This window comes from Schistocerca americana, chromosome 5 (genome assembly GCF_021461395.2).
Source record: "Schistocerca americana isolate TAMUIC-IGC-003095 chromosome 5, iqSchAmer2.1, whole genome shotgun sequence".
Lineage (NCBI taxonomy): Eukaryota > Metazoa > Arthropoda > Insecta > Orthoptera > Acrididae > Schistocerca > Schistocerca americana.
In genome coordinates this window covers 308089581-308109421 of record NC_060123.1, presented here as the reverse complement: position 1 = coordinate 308109421, position 19841 = coordinate 308089581, and the positions used below count along the sequence as shown (strand labels likewise).

The 19841-nt window shown below is 40.2% G+C and overlaps 1 protein-coding gene across 1 annotated transcript in view; it reads right to left on the bottom strand.

Annotated features, from left to right (window-relative positions):
* LOC124615323 (phosphatidylinositol glycan anchor biosynthesis class U protein) overlaps positions 1-19841 on the bottom strand; it is a 92048-nt gene that overhangs the window by 44525 nt on the left and 27682 nt on the right. Inside the window, exon 3 of the mRNA XM_047143123.1 lies at positions 17114-17318. Within this exon, the coding sequence (XP_046999079.1) occupies positions 17114-17318 (205 nt within the window). The remainder of the gene's footprint in view (positions 1-17113; positions 17319-19841) is intronic.

The following is a 19841-nucleotide window of genomic DNA, read 5'->3' as shown; positions in this document are numbered from 1 at the left end:
TGATGCAGCTCTCCATGCTACTCTATCCTGTGCAAGCTTCTTCATCTCCCAGTACCTACTGCACCCTACATCCTTCTGAATCTGCTTAGTGTATTCATCTCTTGGTCTCCCTCTACAATTTTTACCCTCCACGCTGCCCTCCATTACTAAAATGGTGATCCCTTTGTGCCTCAAAACATGTCCTACCAACCGATCGCTTCTTCTAGTCAAGTTGTGCCACAAACTTCTCTTCTCCCCAATTCTATTCAATACCTCCTCATTAGTTACGTGATCTACCCACTATCTTCAGCATTCTTCAATAGCACCACATTTCGAAAGCTTCTATTCTGTTCTTGTCCAAACTAGTTATCTTCCATGTTTCAGTTCAATACATGGCTACACTCCATACAAATACTATACGACTTCCTGACACTTAAATCTATACTTGATGTTAACAAATTTCTCTTCCTCAGAAACGATTTCCTTGCCATTGCCAGTCTACATTTCATATCCTCTCTACTTCGACCATCATCAGTTATTTTGCTCCCTAAATAGCAAAACTCCTTTACTACTTTAAGTGTCTCATTTCCTAATCTAATTCCCTCAGCATCACCCGATTTAATTTGACTACATTCCATAATCCTCGTTTTGCTTTTGTTGATGTTCATCTTATATCCTCCTTTCAAAACACTGTCCACTCCGTTCAACTGTTCTTCCAAGTCCTTTGCTGTCTCTGACAGAATTACAATGTCATCGGCGAACCTCAAAGTTTCTACTTCTTCTCCATGAATTTTAATACCTACTCCGAATTTTTCTTTTGTTTCCTTTACTGCTTGCTCAATATACAGATTGAATAACATCGGGGAGAGGCTACAACCCTGTCTCAGTCCTTTCCCAACCACTGCTTCCCTTTCATGCTGCTCGACTCTTATAACTGCCATCTGGTTTCTGTACAAATTGTAAATAGCCTTTCGCTCCCTGTATTTTACCCCTGCCACCTTCAGAATTTGAAAGAGAGTATTCCAGTTAACATTGTCAAAAGCTTTCTCCAAGTCTACAAATGCAAGAAATGTAGGTTTGCCTTTCCTTAATCTTTCTTCTAAGATAAGTCGTAAGTTTAGTATTGCCTCATGTGTTCCAACATTTCTACGGAATCCAAACTGATCTTCCCCGAGGTCCGCTTCTACCAGTTTTTCCATTCGTCTGTAAAGAATTCGTGTTAGTATTTTGCAGCTGTGACTTATTAAACTGATAGTTTGGTAATTTTCACATCTGTCAACACCTGCTTTCTTTGGGATTGGAATTATTATATTCTTCTTGAAGTCTGAGGGTATTTCGCCTGTCTCATACATCTTGCTCACCAGATGGTAGAGTTTTGTCATGACTGGCTCTCCCAAGGCCACCAGTAGTTCTAATGGAATGTTGTCTACTCCCGGGGCCTTGTTTCGACTCAGGTCTTTCAGTACTCTGTCAAACTCTTTATGCAGTATCATATCTCCCATTTCATCTTCATCTACATCCTCTTCCATTTCCATAATATTGTCCTCAAGTACATCGCCCCTGTATAAACCCTCTATATACTCCTTCCACCTTTCTGCCTTCCCTTCTTTGCTTAGAACTGGGTTGCCATCTGAGCTCTTTATATTCATACAAGTGGTTCTCTTCTCTCCAAAGGTCTCTTTAATTTTGCTGTAGGCAGTATCTATCTTACCCCTAGTGAGACAAGCCTCTACATCCTCACATTGTCCTCTAGCCATCCCTGCTTAGCCATTTTGCACTTCCTGTCGATCTCATTTTTGAGACGTTTGTATTCCTTTTTGCCTGCTTCATTCACTGCATTTTTATATTTTCTCCTTTCATCAATTAAATTCAATATTTCTTGTGTTACCCAAGGATTTCTATTAGCCCTCGTCTTTTTACCGACTTGATCGTCTGCTGTCTTCACTACTTCATCCCTCAGAGCTACCCATTCTTCTTCTACTGTATTTCTTTCCCCCATTCCTGTCAATTGCTCCCTTATGCTCTCCCTGAACTCTCTACAACCTCTGGTTCTTTCAGTTTATCCAGGTCCCATTTCCTTTAATTCTCACCTTTTTGCAATTTCTTCAGTTTCAATCTGCAGTTCATAACCAAGACATTGTGGTCAGAATCCACATCTGCCCCTGGAAATGTCTTACAATTTAAAACCTGGTGCCTAAATCTCTGTCTTACCATTATATAATCTATCTGATACCTTTTAGTATCTCCAGGATTCTTCCAGGTATACAACCTCCTTTTATGATCCTTAAACCAAGTGTTAGCTATGATTAAGTTATGCTCTGTGCAAAATTCTACAAGGCGGCTTCCTCTTTCATTTCTCTCCCCCAATCCATATTCACCTACTATGTTTCCTTCTCTCCCTTTTCCTACTGACGAATTCCAGTCACCCGTGACTATTAAATTTTCGTCTCCCTTCACTACCTGAATAATTTCTTTTATCTCGTCACACATTTCATCAATTTCCTCATCATCTGCAGAGCTAGTTGGCATATAAATTTGTACTACTGTAGTAGGCATGGGCTTTGTGTCTATCTTGGCCACAATAATGCGTTCACTATGCTGTTTGTAGTAGCTAACCCACACTCCTATTTTTTTATTCATTATTAAACCTACCCCTGCATTACCTCTATTTGATTTTGTATTTATAACCCTGTAATCACCTGACCAAAAGTCTTGTTCCTCCTGCCACCGAACTTCACTAATTCCCACTATGTCTAACTTTAACCTATCCATTTCCCTTTTTAAATTTTCTAACCTACCTGCCCGATTAAGGGATCTGACATTCCACGCTCCGATCCGTAGAACGCCAGTTTTCTTTCTCCTGATAATGACGTCCCCTTGAGTAGTCCCCGCCCAGAGATCCGAATGGGGTACTATTTTACCTCCGGAATATTTTACCCAAGATGACGCCATCATCATTTAATCATACAGTAAAGCTGCATGTCCTCGGGAAAAATTACGGCTGTAGTTTCCCCTTGCTTTCAGCTGTTGGCAGTACCAGCACAGCAAGGCCGTTTTGGTTAATGTTACAAGGCCAGATCAGTCAATCATCCAGACCGTTGCCCCTGCTACTACTGAAAAGGCTGCTGCCCCTCTTCAGGAACCACGTGTTTGTCTGGCCTCTCAACAGATACCCCTCCGTTGTGGTTGCACCTACGGTACGGCCATCTGTATCGCTGAGGCACGCAAGCCCCCCCCACCAATGGCAAGTTCCATGGTTCATGGGGGGGGGGGGGGGGGGGCGGAGGGCTTCATGAAAATGGTAAAAAAATCATCTAACTGAAACCTTCAGTGTGAATTTGAATTTTTCACAACGTGTTTTTAAATTTTAACTAATGAAACTACTCAGCCACCCTGTGAGCTGTCATTGTTTTAACAACATATGACAAATTTTAAAACCTTGCCATCTAGTGATGGTGTGCAAAGCTTTGAAAGATGACCCTTGTATTGCTTTCACAGAAACTAAATGTGTGTGTGAATTCTTAAGGAGCCAAACTGATAAGGTCATTGGTCCCTAAGCCTACATACTACTTAAACTAACTTACGCTAAGGACAAAACACACACACACACACACACACACACACACACACACACACACACACACATACATATAATTTCGTACAGTAGTAGCATTAATTCTGGACACCTTGCTGAAATGTTAATTTTAACATCACAAGGTGTATATAAGTTGCAGCATATTAAATCAGTGAATCATGCTTCTATTTTTTGTTTACACTATAAACACTAAATACTTGTCTTTTTAGAAAATGGGACATGTTATGTTTTTTTATTAAAAATAAAGAAACAGGCTTCACTGCCAACAATTTAAAACCTCCACTATTTTACATGCTTGTGCAGGTACAAAGCAAGTTTGCCATTTGTTCTGTTATGACAAATCAAACAATGAATGGGCATTATTACACTACTGGCCATTAAAACTGCTACACCACGAAGATGACGTGCTACAGACGTGAAATTTAACCGACAAGAACAAGATGCTGTGATATGCAAATGATTACTTTTCAGAGCATTCACACAAGGTTGGCACTGGTGGCGACACCTACAACGTGCTGACATGAGGAAAGTTTCCAACTGATTTCTCATACACAAACAGCAGTTGACCAGTGTTGTGTGGTGAAACGTTGTTGTGATGCCTCGTGTAAGGAGGAGAAATGCGTACCATCACGTTTCCAACTTTGATAAAGGTCGGATTGTAGCCTATCACGATTTCGGTATATCGTATCGCGACATTGCTGCTCGCGTTGGTCGAGATCCAATGACTGTTATCAGAATATGGAATCGGTGGGTTCAGGAGGGTAATACAGAACACCGTGCTGGATCCCAACAGCCTCGTATCACTAGTTGTCGAGATGACATGCATCTTATTCGGATGGCTGTAACAGATTGTGGAGCCACGTCTCGATCCCTGAGTCAACAGATGGGGATGTTTGCAAGACAACAACCATCTGCACGAACAGTTTGACGACGTTTGCAGCAGCATGGACTATCAGCTCAGAGACCATGGCTGCGGTTACCCTTGACGCTGTATCACAGACAGGAGTGCCTGTGACGGTGTACTCAACGACGAACCTCTGTGCATGAATGGCAAAATATCATTTTTTCGGATGAATCCAGGTTCTGTTTACAGCATCATGATGGTCACATCCATGTTTGGCAACATCGCGGTGAACAAACATTGGAAGTGTGTATTCATCATCGCCATACTGGCGTATCACCCGGAGTGATGGTATGGGGTGCCACTGGTTACATGTCTTGGTCACCTCTTGTTTGCACTGACGGCACTTTGAACAGTGGACGTTACATTTCAGATGTGTTACGACCAGTGGCTCTACCCTTCATTCGATCCCTGCAAAACCCTACATTTCAGCAGGATAATGCACGACCGCATGTTGCAGGTCCTGTGTGGGCCTTTCTGGATACAGAAAATGTTCGACTGCTGCCCTGGCCAGCACATTCTCCAGATCTCTCCCCAATTAAAAATGTCTGGTCAATGGCGGCCAAACAACTGGCTCGTCACATTACACGAGTCACTACTCTTGATGAACTGTGGTATCGTGTTGAAGCTGCATGGGCAGCTGTACCTGTACACGCCATCCAAGCTCTGTTTGACTCAATGCCCAGGCGTATCAAGGCCATTATTACAGCCAGAGGTGGTTGTTCTGGGTACTGATTCCTCAGGATTTATGCACTCAAATTGCATGAAAATGTAATCACATGTCAGTTCTAGTATAATATATTTGTCCAATGAATACCCGTTTATCATCTGCATTTTTTCTTGGTGTAGCAATTTTAATGGCCAGTAATATATTACTTTAGCCAGTGATAAAAAGTGATCTGGTCATTGATGTAACTGTAGCCATCAGTACTCCATTATTCTTATTGAAGTGTATGACATCTTTAAAGTGAACCAAGTTGAGACAGACGACAGTATTTAAAACAATGTATCCTGCACTAAAACAAGCAGACGGTTCACTGAGTAAAAGCAGTAAGGCAATAACCCACTGTGAAGAATGCTATACTTCTGGAGAAAAAAAGTTGGGTCGAGGCCACCAAAGCTGCAAGTGATGAAAGGCCGTAAATGGTATGAAGAAACCGTGTCAATCAAAACTGCTCCAAGAACTGGCAGAAAATCAATATTGACTCATCAAGACTGTCGCAGAATCTGGTGTCTTTCTTTGCAAGATCACATGCATATCATGAAAGAATGCTATCTTGAAGACTTGAGGAGTTGAAGTTTCTGATTGAAAGGTCAGACAAACACTTCGTGAAAATGGTTTGTGGGCAATGTTTCCTAGAAAACAACTTATCTGAAAAAATGCAGAGATAGAAACATATGCAACTAGCTTTCAAACACAGGGAGTGGATGCAAGAAGGCTGGGTTAGAGTCATTTGGAGCAACATGACTAAGATTATCATCTTTGGTGGCAATGGAATTAAGTTGGATTGCCCCCGAACAGGAAAGACTTATTGCCTGAGTGCACCACTGCCACTACAAAGTATTTCACGTGTCATGGTTTGCGACTGCATGGTAGGACATGACACTGGGCAGCTTCAGGTATTACAGGGCTAGATTAATATCAAAAATTACCAAGAAACAATCTTAGTGTTGGAACTGCTGCCTCTATCCACGATTGGTTTCAAGGTAACCACAATCAGTGCACCTTTCAGCAAGACAGTGAGTCATACCACAGGCTAGAATCAGTAAGAAAACATTAGCTGACCATTGCATCAGTGTGCTGACTTAGCCTAGCAACAGCCTCATCCTCAACCCAACTGAGAATTTAGAGGTCAAGGCTGAAAATTATGATTTCACAGCAGAAGCACAGTAACAACAGGGAGATACTAGAGGAAATCATCAATTAGCAGCTCACGGTTATCTAACCACAAGATGTCCAACATTTGATACACTCCATGCCAAGTACAACTAGGGCAGTGATTAAATCGAAAGGATATCCCATGAAATAAATATAAGCTTTGGAAAAACATTTGTACCAAATAATTTGTAATTTTCTGAATTTGCTGGGTTGTGAGTAATTTGTTTTATTTTTAGTTAAATTTTCATATTTTAACTCAAATTTTCAAACAGCGCACATCAGTGCATGTTTCCTGGAATTTTACAATAAATTATAATGTATATTTCAACTAAAACATACACCTCAATACAATATTCAATGACTCTCTACGAAGTGTCTAGAATTAATGCCACTGCTATACAGTAGTTTTACTTAACCCTTTAACTGGTCTAGACATGTTAACATGCACCACTGTTCTTGTCCCTAGGAGCTCCAATTTGTTTGAGTTCACCGCTGGTCTTCTGCCAAGTGCTCTAAATATGATAATGCACATCACCCTGCCTACCCCTGGTGCTCCAGATGTGTAAATAAGCACTGCTGCTCAGACACCTTTGTGCTAAGAGTGGTAATGCACATCGTCCTATTTCTGCCCAAGAATTTTATCAGCTGGAGGCCCCTGTTTGCTGCTGTGTTTGGGTTTTGCCGTTTTCTTCTTGTGTTTTAGTTACTGACTATTGACTTACATTTGTTTATATGAGGAAAATGGCATGACGTCAGTTGTACAGAGCGAGGAATCAGACTTCCACTAGATGCCCCTTTGAAAATGAACTCATCTCTAAGTGGCAGTCCTGATCTGTGTACATCAGCTGGTGCAATACACCCATCTGTTTCTACAAGAGATGAAAATTGTTGACAGTCTGAAGTGAGAGTGAAATGACTGAGAAAAAGAGCATGCAGTATCAACATGTTTGACTGGACGAAAAGTAAGTTTAATGCCTTTGCGAAAGCCTTTATCAATACAGCTTCTGGGAACATACTGGTACACGGCCTATACTTCTCCTCATATTTGTACAGAAGCTCCGATGAAATCTGTAGTACATGAATATGACAGATTTTATTTCTACACCAAGATAAATACAACAGATTAAGAGCATTCTTGACTGTCAATATGAAAAGAAACAGGATCTAAGGCATTGTATTCTTTCATTGTTATCTGTATGCTCATAGCTTGTGTGAAGAAGCTGGAAATGAGTAACTACTGAGCCACAGACATGGCTTCACTACAATGAAAATTTTGCCAGTAAGAAAGAATACAGTTTATTCAAAATTCGAAATACTGTTAATGAAGTTTGTAAACATTTGACAGTGTGTTTCAAACATATTACAAGCTACTCATGGACAAAAGCCAATTGTCCCAAGGGAAGATTACTTTTCAGACAGTATACTCAATCCAAACAAAGTAGTTTTGGAACAAAAACCGGACTGTGAATTGATGTTTATCACCTGTAATGTCACAGAAATATTTGAGATGGAAAAGAATTACCGAAAGGCTAGTGAGTGAATAAAGTAATCGCACTGTGTTGCAGATCGCAACTTATGTAAGGGCCGCACTGGTACAATACTAAGTACAGAGGAAGGCATTATGATGACAAGGAGTGTCTATAGTTTACTGCAAGGGATTTTCCAAATACTGAAAGTAAACACTCAAAATTTGCTCCAAATATAAACTGCACAGAGAAATTGGGCACAAATGCAGAACATGCAATGCAGAGGATGATGTAGTGATTGCTCAGCATCCCACAGTCATCTGGACCTGATCACAAAGCTAGTCAGACAGGTTTCTTTCCTCAATTAACCATCAGTGATGAGATACAAAAGATGAATTTACATTGATACTTCTCTAAACTAAATGGAAAAAACAACAACATTAAAATATATTTTTAATTTTTTCAGTGTCTGTCCAAAATCCAGATCAAAAAGAAGGGTGGAAAATACACTACTAGGGAAAGAAATAAAAGTACATAAATAAATTAGTACCCCTGAGAGATAATGTCAATTTTGACCTGATTAGGGCGTATGCCACCTGTGGGATATTAGATGTACTGATAATGGTTTCAATGTCGTCCATCAAAAGATAATGTAGTGGCATAGCTACCATAATGCCATCTGTGTCTACCCTTTAATATGAAATGCTCACAGCAGGAAAGATGAGGGTGATGTAAAGATGTGAAGCAAGTAAGCAGGCATGCTTCCTACAGCAAACTAAGCAAGTTTAAAAGGGGTCAAACTGTGGCCTTCCGTGTGACAGGATGGTGTTTCCAGAGAATTGCCACCCAAGTTGGATGTGCTGCATCAGTTGTGCAATGATGCTGGAATCAGAGGTCACATGAACAGTCTCACACCTGTAGACGAAGTCCTGGACGTCCACTCAGCAGCAGGGTGTATATTCGGGGGGAGGGGGGGGGGGGGGGGGGATGATGCCAGATTTTTCCTGGATTTCCCAGCAAAAATATACTTTTTCCTGAAAGAAAATACCCTTCTTCTTGATGAAAACACATTGTTTTCCATGTTAAGTGACAGTCTACTTTTCCTCAGAGCTGTAAAACTTACCAGTTCTTTTAATGGCAAAGGTCTTATACACTGGCACAGAACTTCGTGGCACTACAGGAAATGACACACAGTAAAAAAATAATGTATTTTGGAAAGATCTTTGCTGCGCAGCAACATGCACATTGAGTATCTTCTTATTACAAAAGAACAAATTCAAATTCCACATTAGTTTCTGAAGCACTGAAATCGAGTTTGTGATGCACTTTTATCAGCCAACTATAGCTCATGTCACGTGATCTCACCAGCCAATGATAACAGATATTCACAGCGTAGGATGTAGTCAGCCAATAGATATTTCACTGTTTAGTACCATGAACATGCAAATTGGAAGAGTTAATGGTGTAAATTAACATGCATACAGTGTAGCTACAACCGAAGCTAAGCTTAACGAGTGTTGTCCTGTAGATTGCATTTGTCCATGATGCATTGGCCTCACCCTAGGCACTAAGCAGAATGTTATTAGACCCATTCTTTTACCATTCTTGCAATAGGAAGGTGATGTGTTGTTCTAAGAGGATAATATTCACCTACATACTGCCCATGAAACTCTATGTGCTCTGCAAGATGTGGAGAAACTTCCCTGGCCAGCGTGATCTCTGGACTTGTCACCAATCAAACATGTGTGGGATATGATGGGACGAGAATTGTCTCGTGAACCAACAACTCTTATGGAACTACGTGAACAGGTCGAGCAGATGTGACAATGTATCCCAGAACAGTGCAGGGTGTACATAAAATCTGGGAACACTTTTAATTATTTATTGCACAAGAACCAAACATTGTACAGATATCATACATATGTAAGAAAGAAACCCTGAGAGTTTTTTTCATGTATACCACCGCAGTGCAGTTTGGTAATCCGCCGATAGTCAGCGCTAGTCGCAAACATGGCGAGTTCAGGTGCAGGGCAAGCTTTCGATGTGTTGGAGTTCAACAAAGTCAAGTGTGCTACAGCTGTTCCACGGGTGTTTAGAACCAAGTACGGTAAGAAGCCACCAACAAGGAAGGCCATTTACCACTCCCACAACAAATTCATTACGACGGGTTGCTTGTGCCTGGCAAAGAGAAGCGGACATCTCAGTGTGACTGAAGTGAATGTGGAGCGCATACGAGAGACATTCATAAGGAATCCAAAGAAATTGGTGAGTCGTGCATCCAGTGAACTCAAAATGGCTCCAATGGCAGTGTGGAAAGTCCTGCGACAGAAGCTGTCTATGAAGACATTCAAATTGGAGCTAGTGCAGAAGCTCAATGATGACGGCAAAGACAAGTGTTTTGAGTTTTGATTGCAGTTGCAACAACTGAATGAGGATGGGGATGGCATTGTTGATTGCTTAGTTTTTAGCGACGAAGCCACTTTTCACACTAATGAGAAAGTGAACAGGCATAATTGTCAAATTTGGGGTACAAAGCAACCACGTGAATGCATTGAATTTGAGCATGATTCCCCAAAGATAAATGCTTTTTGTGCCTTGTCACATCGAAAACTGTACAGGCCATTCTTCTTCGCCGAGAGCACTGTCACTGGATATTCCTACTTGGAGATGTTGTAGCAATGGCTCTCTGTTCATCTTTCAGCAGGATGGAGTTCCACCCCATTTTCATTGTGAAGTTCATGGGTACCTGAACACTGAGCTGCCACATCGATGGATCGGCTGTGCTACAGAAGGGGACAGCTGAGCTGTTTCATTAAATGGCCTCCCCAATCACCAGATCTCTCTCTGTGTGACTATTTTCTGTGGAGACACATTAAAGATCTGGTGTATGTACCGCCTCTACCACGTGATGTAGCAGAGCTCCGGGATAGAATACAGGAAACGACTGCCACAGTTGACGACGCCATGCTAGGACAGGTACGACAAGAATTCAGTTACCGTACTGACGTCTGCCGGGTCACTCATGATTCGCATATTGAATGTTTGTAAAAAAAAAAACTTTCAGAGTTTCTCTTCAAAAGGCAATATGTATGACATCTGTACAATGTTTAGTTCTTGTGCAATAAATAATAGAAAGTGTTCCCGGACTTTATGTACACCCTGTATTTTCCATCTGTACAATTGACTGGCTGCCAGTCAGTGCATGAATTGCTGCCAGTGGAGGCTACATCATGTACTAATTTGAGTCCTTCAGCACGATTCGATACCTGGTACCTCAGCACGGATTGTGCTATTGATGTGTAAATGTAATCATTTCATGTAGTGTACATACAGCAGATGTAAAAGGTTTTTGAACAAAGAGAGTGAGAGAGTGCCTGACTTTGAAACATTTTTCCACATTTCTGAAGTTGTAATACCTATTTAGCATGAGACATACAAAAATTATTTGTAGCATAGTTGTTGAGTCACATCTAGGCACAACAAAAAGACTGCCTCGGCAGCCAGAGGCAGTGGTCGTGTGTGTGTGTGTGTGTGTGTGTGTGTGTGTGTGTGTGTGTTTTACATAAATGAAATAAAATTATGCTTAAGTATCTTTGGAAACCTAGACTGCTTGGTTTTAAAAAATATTTCCTAGGAAATTTTGTTGGTCTTATGGGCTTGAAATGTTGTAGCAAACTGCAAAGAGTTTTCCGTCTCCCTTAAAAGGTGATATCATAAGCATTATTATACTAGCACAGATGAACAGGAAAGACTAGACATGTCAGATTACAGAGTGGTTATTTCTCGAGTTACGTAGGAGAAACAAAAATTAATCATCATTGTGCCAAATAATGCTTTGTTTCAGTCGGTCAGCCATTTCCAATTCAGGAGTAGTAATTCGAAATTAAAGAAACCTTTGATAAGCTACTATACAGGACAGCAACATTTGTGCCTTTATTACACTGCTTACACAAAATATTTATTGACAGATGAACACAGTCTAACAAATAAAACAAACATCAAATCAACATGCAACTCACATGAAAAAAATTCAACAAACTGGAGTGAAGAAGTTCTTACTGTGGTGTATAATAAATGTTGAGCACTGCAGCTGACATTAATGTTAATGAAAACCACCTCAGCTATATTATTACACATTACATATTTATTATGTTCTGACCAGTTTCGTTCATGGAACATCTTCATATTACCTGCTGTGAAATAAACCACTAAATTAGGCTAAAGCTACAATGCCTTAATGAACAAAATAGACAACTCACAGTGATAACAGCCTTATACTAAATCCTCACTGAGTTCTGCTCAAGTCATGACACAAATCATCTGGTTGTCATATGTAATGTTGAAGAACAAATCCATAAACAATGCTCATAAACATTTTGCCGACCGCCTGGCAGGAGTATAGTAAGCAGATACAGCTACTCCATGACAGAGGTACACATATAAACTTAATACTTGGTCTCAGACAAGTGCAATACTCAACTGTGTGATCTTAATCATTACAAGCAATGATGAAACCTTAAATAATGAACTGACATCAAAGAGTACACAATCCAAACAACTAAAACAGAGAAACAAACAAAAGTTGGCAACTCAATTATGCATAATAACAAGGAATCAGGTGATAGTACTTATACCCAACAACATCATCATTAGACAGCTATGACAGTAAGTGAAAAATTGTAAAATACAGTTGTAAAATAGTTATGTAAAACATATCAGGAATGGTAATTATGGCTTCTCAAATGATCATAAGTCATGAGTAACATATTTACAAAAATTCATTGTCTCTGAAAAATGTAAAAGAGCTAAATCAACCAAACTGGTATTTTTTGTTGTATATTATAAGTTTAACTACAAGTTAGCTGTGTTGAACTTACTATAATTATTTACAATGGAAGAGAACATATACCAATGGTTACACAAATACAGTATCACCATTAGCTTGATGGTGTCTTACAACTAATTGTACTATCGTTTGTGGAGTAATTACATACAACAGAAACACTAATTTTGATCATACAACCCTTTGTATAACCAAAATTAGTGATCATGGTTACAGAATAAAAGCAGTTATAACAATCATCATCTTGTCACTGAACATATAAAAGAACTGAAAATAACTGAACTGGGTAGTTCTTGTGCATTGGTAACTTACTATAAGGGAGCTGCATGCTTACAACTACCCAGTTCATCTCTCTTTTTTGGTTCTTTGGATTAATTGTGTACTCTTTGATATCAGTTCTGTACTTAAGGTTGTCATTGCTAGTAGCAATTATGGTCACACAGTTGACTATCATACTCGACTGAGGCCAAGTATTATGTTTACATTTTTACTTCAGTCGTGGAATGGCCCCATCTGGACAGCTTACTGTACGCATCAAGCCGTGCATGCTCACCATACTTTTGCCAGGTGGTTGGCAGAATGTGTATGAGCACAGTTTTTGGATTTGTTCTTTAACATCACATACGACAACCAGATCATTTGTTACACATTTAGCACAACTTATTGATGATTAAGCAAAAGGCTGTTTTTTGTCAGTTGCCTACTTTATTCATTAAGATGCTGCAGCTTTGACCTAATTCCCTGTTCTGTTTAATTAGATGCAACTGATCAGCTGAGATGGATTTCATTAATCATTAACAATAAACAGAGATACATTAGAGTGATGTGATAGTAAATTCCTTTCACATATAAATGATGCAGAAGGACATTTTGAACTACAAAAACATTCCAACGAAAGCTGTGGTTTGTTTGAGTCTTTCTTGAGTTGGTATACAGTGAGGCACACATGGAGAAGAACAAGTATTAAAGGGTGAGTAGCCATAATGAAGCACTGAGCTACTTAGATAAATCTAAAAATGCACATTGTTTTTGTCACAGGGTACTAAAATTCTGTCTATAAACTTATTGAAATGACATAATTATCAGTTGACAAAATTATTTCAATCGCCGAGTCTATGCAGAGAAGTTTTGAAAAGCACGAAGTGTCCAAATACATATACACTCCCTATACGTATATTACGCTGAGGTAACAAAAGTAATGGGACAGCGATATGCAAATACACAGATGGCAGTAGTATTGCATATACAAGGTATTAAAGGGCAGTGCACGGGTGGAACTGTCCTTTGTACTTAGGTGATTCATGTGAAAAGGTTCACGACACGACTGTCTGCACAACAGGAATTAACAGACTCTGAACACAGAATGATAGCTGGAGCTAGATGCATGGGACATTAAATTTCGGAAATTATTGGGTAATTCAATATTTCGAGATCCACTGGGTCAAAAGTGTGCCGAAAATACTAAACTTGAGGCATTATCAGTCACCACGGACAACCAGTGGTGATAACTTTTACTTAACAACCAAGAGCAGCCCTGTTTGCACAGAGTTATCTGTGCTAACAGACATGCAACAATGCAACCACAGACATCAACAAGGGATGTATGACAAACATATCCATTAGGACAGTGCAGCGAAATCTGGTGTTAATGGGCTATGGCAGCAGACAATCAACGTGAGTGTCTTTGTTAATAGCACATTATCACCTGCAATGCCGCTGCGGGGCTCGTGACTATATCAGTTGGACCCTAGAAGACTGTAACACTGTAGCTTTGTCAGATGAGACCTGATTTCACGTGGTAAGAATTGACAGTAGGGTTCAAGTGTGGTGCAGATCCCATGAGAAGATGCAGACCAAGCTGTCAACAAGGCACTGTGCAAGCTGGTGGTGGCTCCATAATGGTGTGGACTGTGTTTACATGGAACAGAATGGGTGCAATGATCCAGCTAAACCCATCATTGACTGGAAATGGTTATGTTCGGCTACTTGGAAGTCATTTGCATCCGTTCGTGGACTTCATATTCCCAAACAACAATGGAATTTTTAAGGCTGACACTGCACCATGTCACTGGACCATAATTGTTCACAATTGGTTTGAAGAACATTCTGCACAATTTGAGCAAATTATCTGGTCACCCAGATTGTTCGACACAAATCCCATATAACATTTATGGGACATAGCTGAGAGGTCAGTTTGTCCACAAAATCCTACAACGGCAATGCTTTCATGATTATGAACTGCTATAGAGATAGTGTGGCTCAGCATTTCTGCAGGGGACTTCCAAATACTTGTTGGGTCTATGCCACATTGAGCTGCTGCAGTATGCCAGACCAAAGGAGGTCCGACATGATATTATGAGGTATCCCATGACTTTGGTCACCTTAATGACAAGGCACTTAGTGGGCAGGTAGCTGGATTACCAATAATGATTCTCTGGTCAACATGGTAAGTGGCAATCCCTTCTGCAGCAGTCAAATAGTTAATTATTCTCTCTCTCTCTCTCTCTCTCTCTCTCTCTCTCTCTCTCTCTCTCTCTCCCCCCCCCCTCCCTCCCCCCCCCCCTCCGGACCCCCCCCCCCCCTCTTTGATATTATCCTCAACACGGACATTATTTTTATCAATCCAGGTTTCATTTACAAAAGTTGCAGAGCTGTATGTTTCAGAAGCTCTACCAATAGAAACACATTAGAATTTAGAATATTCTGTTTCATTTAGTGATTTTCCTTAATGCACTACTTACAATGGTGTGGTCATGTACTGTGCACTAAAGAGTGCATGTATCATGTTTGGCCATTAGGCTTTATTATAATAGTTCATTTTTAGCAAAAGAAATCTATTTCTGCTTCCTGAATATATGATGGCAGATCATTTATACATAAACAGAACAGCAGCAGACCCAACATCAATCCTTGTGGTGCACCTATAGTTATTATTCCCTGTTCTGAAGATGCTGTTTTGTTGTGCATACTACTTGGCTTTCTTAATATGACACTTTCCAAGTAACTTTATACTATAGGTATTTTGGCCTTAGTTTATGATGTGGTGAATAAGAAGAAAACTCAAGAATTATTTCACACAATTACATATGGAGTTGGCTTTTGATACTGCATGATCACAAAACTATGAGCTCATTCTAAACCTGCAAACTACCTGTTTAGCAATGCAAAAACCACAAAAAATAACTGTGCAATCCCCCATTGACTAACAATGGAACAAGTAAGGCACACATACTGGGTTAACTTGGGAGAAATCTGCCTCAATTTCACAAATGACACTATTTCTGTAGTGTTTCAACTTTTTCTTAACTGACAGTCATAGAGATTCATTTCAATGTGACAGGAATGATGAATAGTCAGATAAACTTTAGACAACAATGAAATATTGATGTGTAACAGGAAGGTAGGTAAGGCTATTGATAGAAACTGACTACACAGGTGAAACTCATCCCTATTTATGCTCTGAAAACATATCCAAAATGATGTAGCACACAATTGGAAACATAATTTCACAAATCAGCAAATCCATCAACCATACCTCACAGGTGTCATTCATAAAATGACCAACCTGCAGTAACTAACATACTGATTGAATTGTTGATAACCAGTGAAAAGGGCTTCTGGCCTGAGAAACTGAGCTTTTCATTCATTTGACAGGTATGTAAGTTAAGCAAAAGCTGCGTAATGTATCACATCAACATCACAGGCAGATGAGATAAACTGTATGGCACAGAATTTACATTGAAAGAAAGGTAATTTCATGTGCCATTGTAAAACCTGTTCCTGGTGTTATAATGTCTTTGGTGACTGGTTACATCCAAACAGAATGCATTTGCCCCTGGTATCAATGAAATCTTGCATTGCATCAAATACAACCATTGGACAACATCAGTGGTCAAATGATATTAAGCACAAGTTATGAGTTTTCAAATATTCTCCCCCAACTCAACAGATCTGAATTAGGTTGAGCACCTGTAACACTTCCACAGGTCACTTTGTGTGTATCTACTTTATATCAATAGTGAAGACTGCATTACACTTACGCACATATCACATAAAATGACTTTTAGATAACTATATGGAAGACACAAGGACACCCAATAGACATTATTCATCAACGATACAGCAAATATTCAAAAAAGAAATATGAACAGATAGGTAACAGTTTCTAAATTGCAACACACAACAATTTATTTCAATTCCTAAGAAAATTTGAATCAGTTTTTAAATCGTGCACTGACTGCTGCAAATCTTGCATTTTCTTAATATCATATGAGTTATTGTTTATTTATGAATAGCTGAAACACTTGATGCAGTCCAATATCTATCTACAATTACCTTTATACACTAAGGAAAAAAGTTTAGACATAATCAAGGTGCTACTAACAACAAAAATATTAGTCAACTGTAACTGTAAGCAGGTTATGTTTTGAGAAAAAAAAGTGTTACATACCAGTGCACATTGATGCTAAAGCATATGCCAACAATAAATTTGAAAACACTGTAGTTGTTCGACCTACACAGTTTAAAATAATATATGGGTTAAACAGGTACGCTGAAAGAACGTAAAAAGGCACCATGTGGAAGTCATATGCTTTAAGGAGAAGATTCTTTGTGCCTGCTGCATATGTGTCTTTTTTTTCATTCTGTTTTAATTCCTGAGAACAAAAAATTGCAATAAGACAAAGTTCAACACAACTATCCAAAACCACATACAAACTTGACATATGGAGGACAAAAGTTATTAAAATAGAAAAGAAATTTTGCATTTATTTCTGTAAGTTAATTTACATACTTGGCATTATAAGGAAATCACAATAATTCACCAGTTCCAGAAGGAAAATTCACTCCAACAAACCAAAAAATTATGAGAATCACTGGCCAGTACTTATCTTTAAAAGATGAAATATTTAGTACTGCCAATTAGGCACATAAAAGTACACGACATTATCTTAGCTTTCAGAAGCACGCACAAACAATCAAGCGTGTGTGTGCCCCCCCCCCCCTACACACACATTAATAACAGCAATAACAAATAGCAAAATACATGCTAGCGATGTGTACATAGGTACTGTGTGTGCTCTGGCAGTGAACTCAATTTTATAAGGTGAGCTACAGTTTTAACAACCTGTTTATTACACAATATAAATGTACACAATATAAATTGTTCTCTTCTCAACCCAAATATTGCATCCAACATTGGACATCAAGCAACTGTAAGTGCAGGATGGAATAACAATATTATGGAACGCATGGACTGCTACTCACCATATAGAGGTGACCTTGAGCCACAAACAGGCATAACAAGAAGACTGCTGTACAGTTTAGCTTTCAGTCAAAAGGCCTTCTGAAAAAGAGCGCACATACAGGGTTTCGACTACCTCTCGTCGTGCCCTGATTTGAGGAATATGCAACTCACTATCCTTCCCATTCCTGCCATAGTGGTATTCCACTGCCCACCAAACCTACACAAAATCCTTGTCCATCCCTACACAACCCCTGCTCCCAACCCCTTACCTCAGGATTCATTACCCTCTAATAGATGTAGATGCAAGACCTGTCCCATACATCTTCCCATCACCATCTACACATCAACTATCCCATTAAACTCAAAGCTACCTGTGAAACCAGTCATGTGATCTATAAACTAAGGGTCAACCACTGTGCTGCATTCTACACAGGCATGACAATCAACAAGCTGTATGTCCATATGAATGGCCACTGACAAACTGTGGCGAGCAAACAGCTGGACCACCCCATTGCTGAGCACGCCGTCAAACAAGACGTTCTTCATTTTCACGACTGCTTCAGAGCCTGTGTCACTTGGATCCTTCCCACCAACACCAGCTTTTCTGAACTGCAATACATCTTATGTTCCTGTAACCCATCTGGCCTTCAGCTTTTCTGAACTGCCCAGGTGGGAGCTCTTCCTGCAATATACCATATGTTCCTGTAACCCTTCTGGCCTCAAACCTTTATCAGTCATTGTCCTTACCCATCTAGCCCCTTCCCTGTTCCCATTCCACCACTACACAGCCCTCCAGTCCACCAATGCACCCTCAGTCTTCTCCAACTCATCCCTGTACATTCCCACGAGCAGCACTTTACCATCCTCCACCCCTATCCAGCTATCCCTCCCTGTCCCCACCCCAGCCTCCTCCTTACCCCCACCAAATGGTTGCTTCTCCCATCATGCAGTGCTGCTCGCAGTCTGGCTTCAGCTGCCAGACACTGTGGTCTTGTGTGTTTGTGTGTGTGTGTGTGTGTGTGTGTGTGTGTGTGTGTAAGTTGTCTATTTTCAACAAAGGCCTTGTTGCCCAAAATCTCAGTCTTTTTGTTGTGACTATCTGCAGCTCAGCATCTCCACTATATGGTGAGCAGCAACTATCATTTTCATAACACTAACATTTCATCCTGGATTTTCGATTGTTTGATAAAGCACATACACATTCACACAAGCATAATGCACACGCACATGACTACTGTCTCTGGCTGCTGGAGTAGACAGTGGTGGGAGGATTTATGGCACAGGTCTTGTGTCCTGGTCTATTGCAGGGAGGTAAGGGGCTGAAGGCAGGGATGCAGTAAGGATGGACAAGGATATTGTGTATGATTCTACTGTGGGAAGGGCTGGGGAAAATAGTGGGAAGGATATTCATTTCAGGACATGACGAGAGGTATTCAAAACACTTTCAGAGAACGTGATTCAATTGCCCTAGTCCTGGATGACACTGAGCCATGTGCGGAGCGCCATTTGGTGGCAGGATGGTGCATGTGTGGAAGGTGGGAGGTGAAAGGAGAGAGAAGACACAGGAAATCTCTTTCTGTACAATGTTGGGTGGCTAACTTCATTCTGTGAAGGTTGCAGTGAGGCCTCTGTTTTATTCGGAGACGGACTGATCATCACTGCAGATGTGCCCAGTAGTGTCTATGCTGTACAGAAGAGACTTCTTGGTATGGAGTGGGAGACAGCTGTCAAAGTGAAGGTGTTGCTGGTGGTTGGTATATTTAACACAGACAGAGGTCCTGATATAGCCTTCCTTGAGGTGGAGGTCTACATCACTTGTTGGATTGAGGAGGACCAGGTGAAGTGAATGGGGAGAAGGTGTTAAGGTTCTGGAGGAATGTGGATGGGGTATCATGCCCAGTTCATATCTCAAAAATGTCATCGATGAATCTGA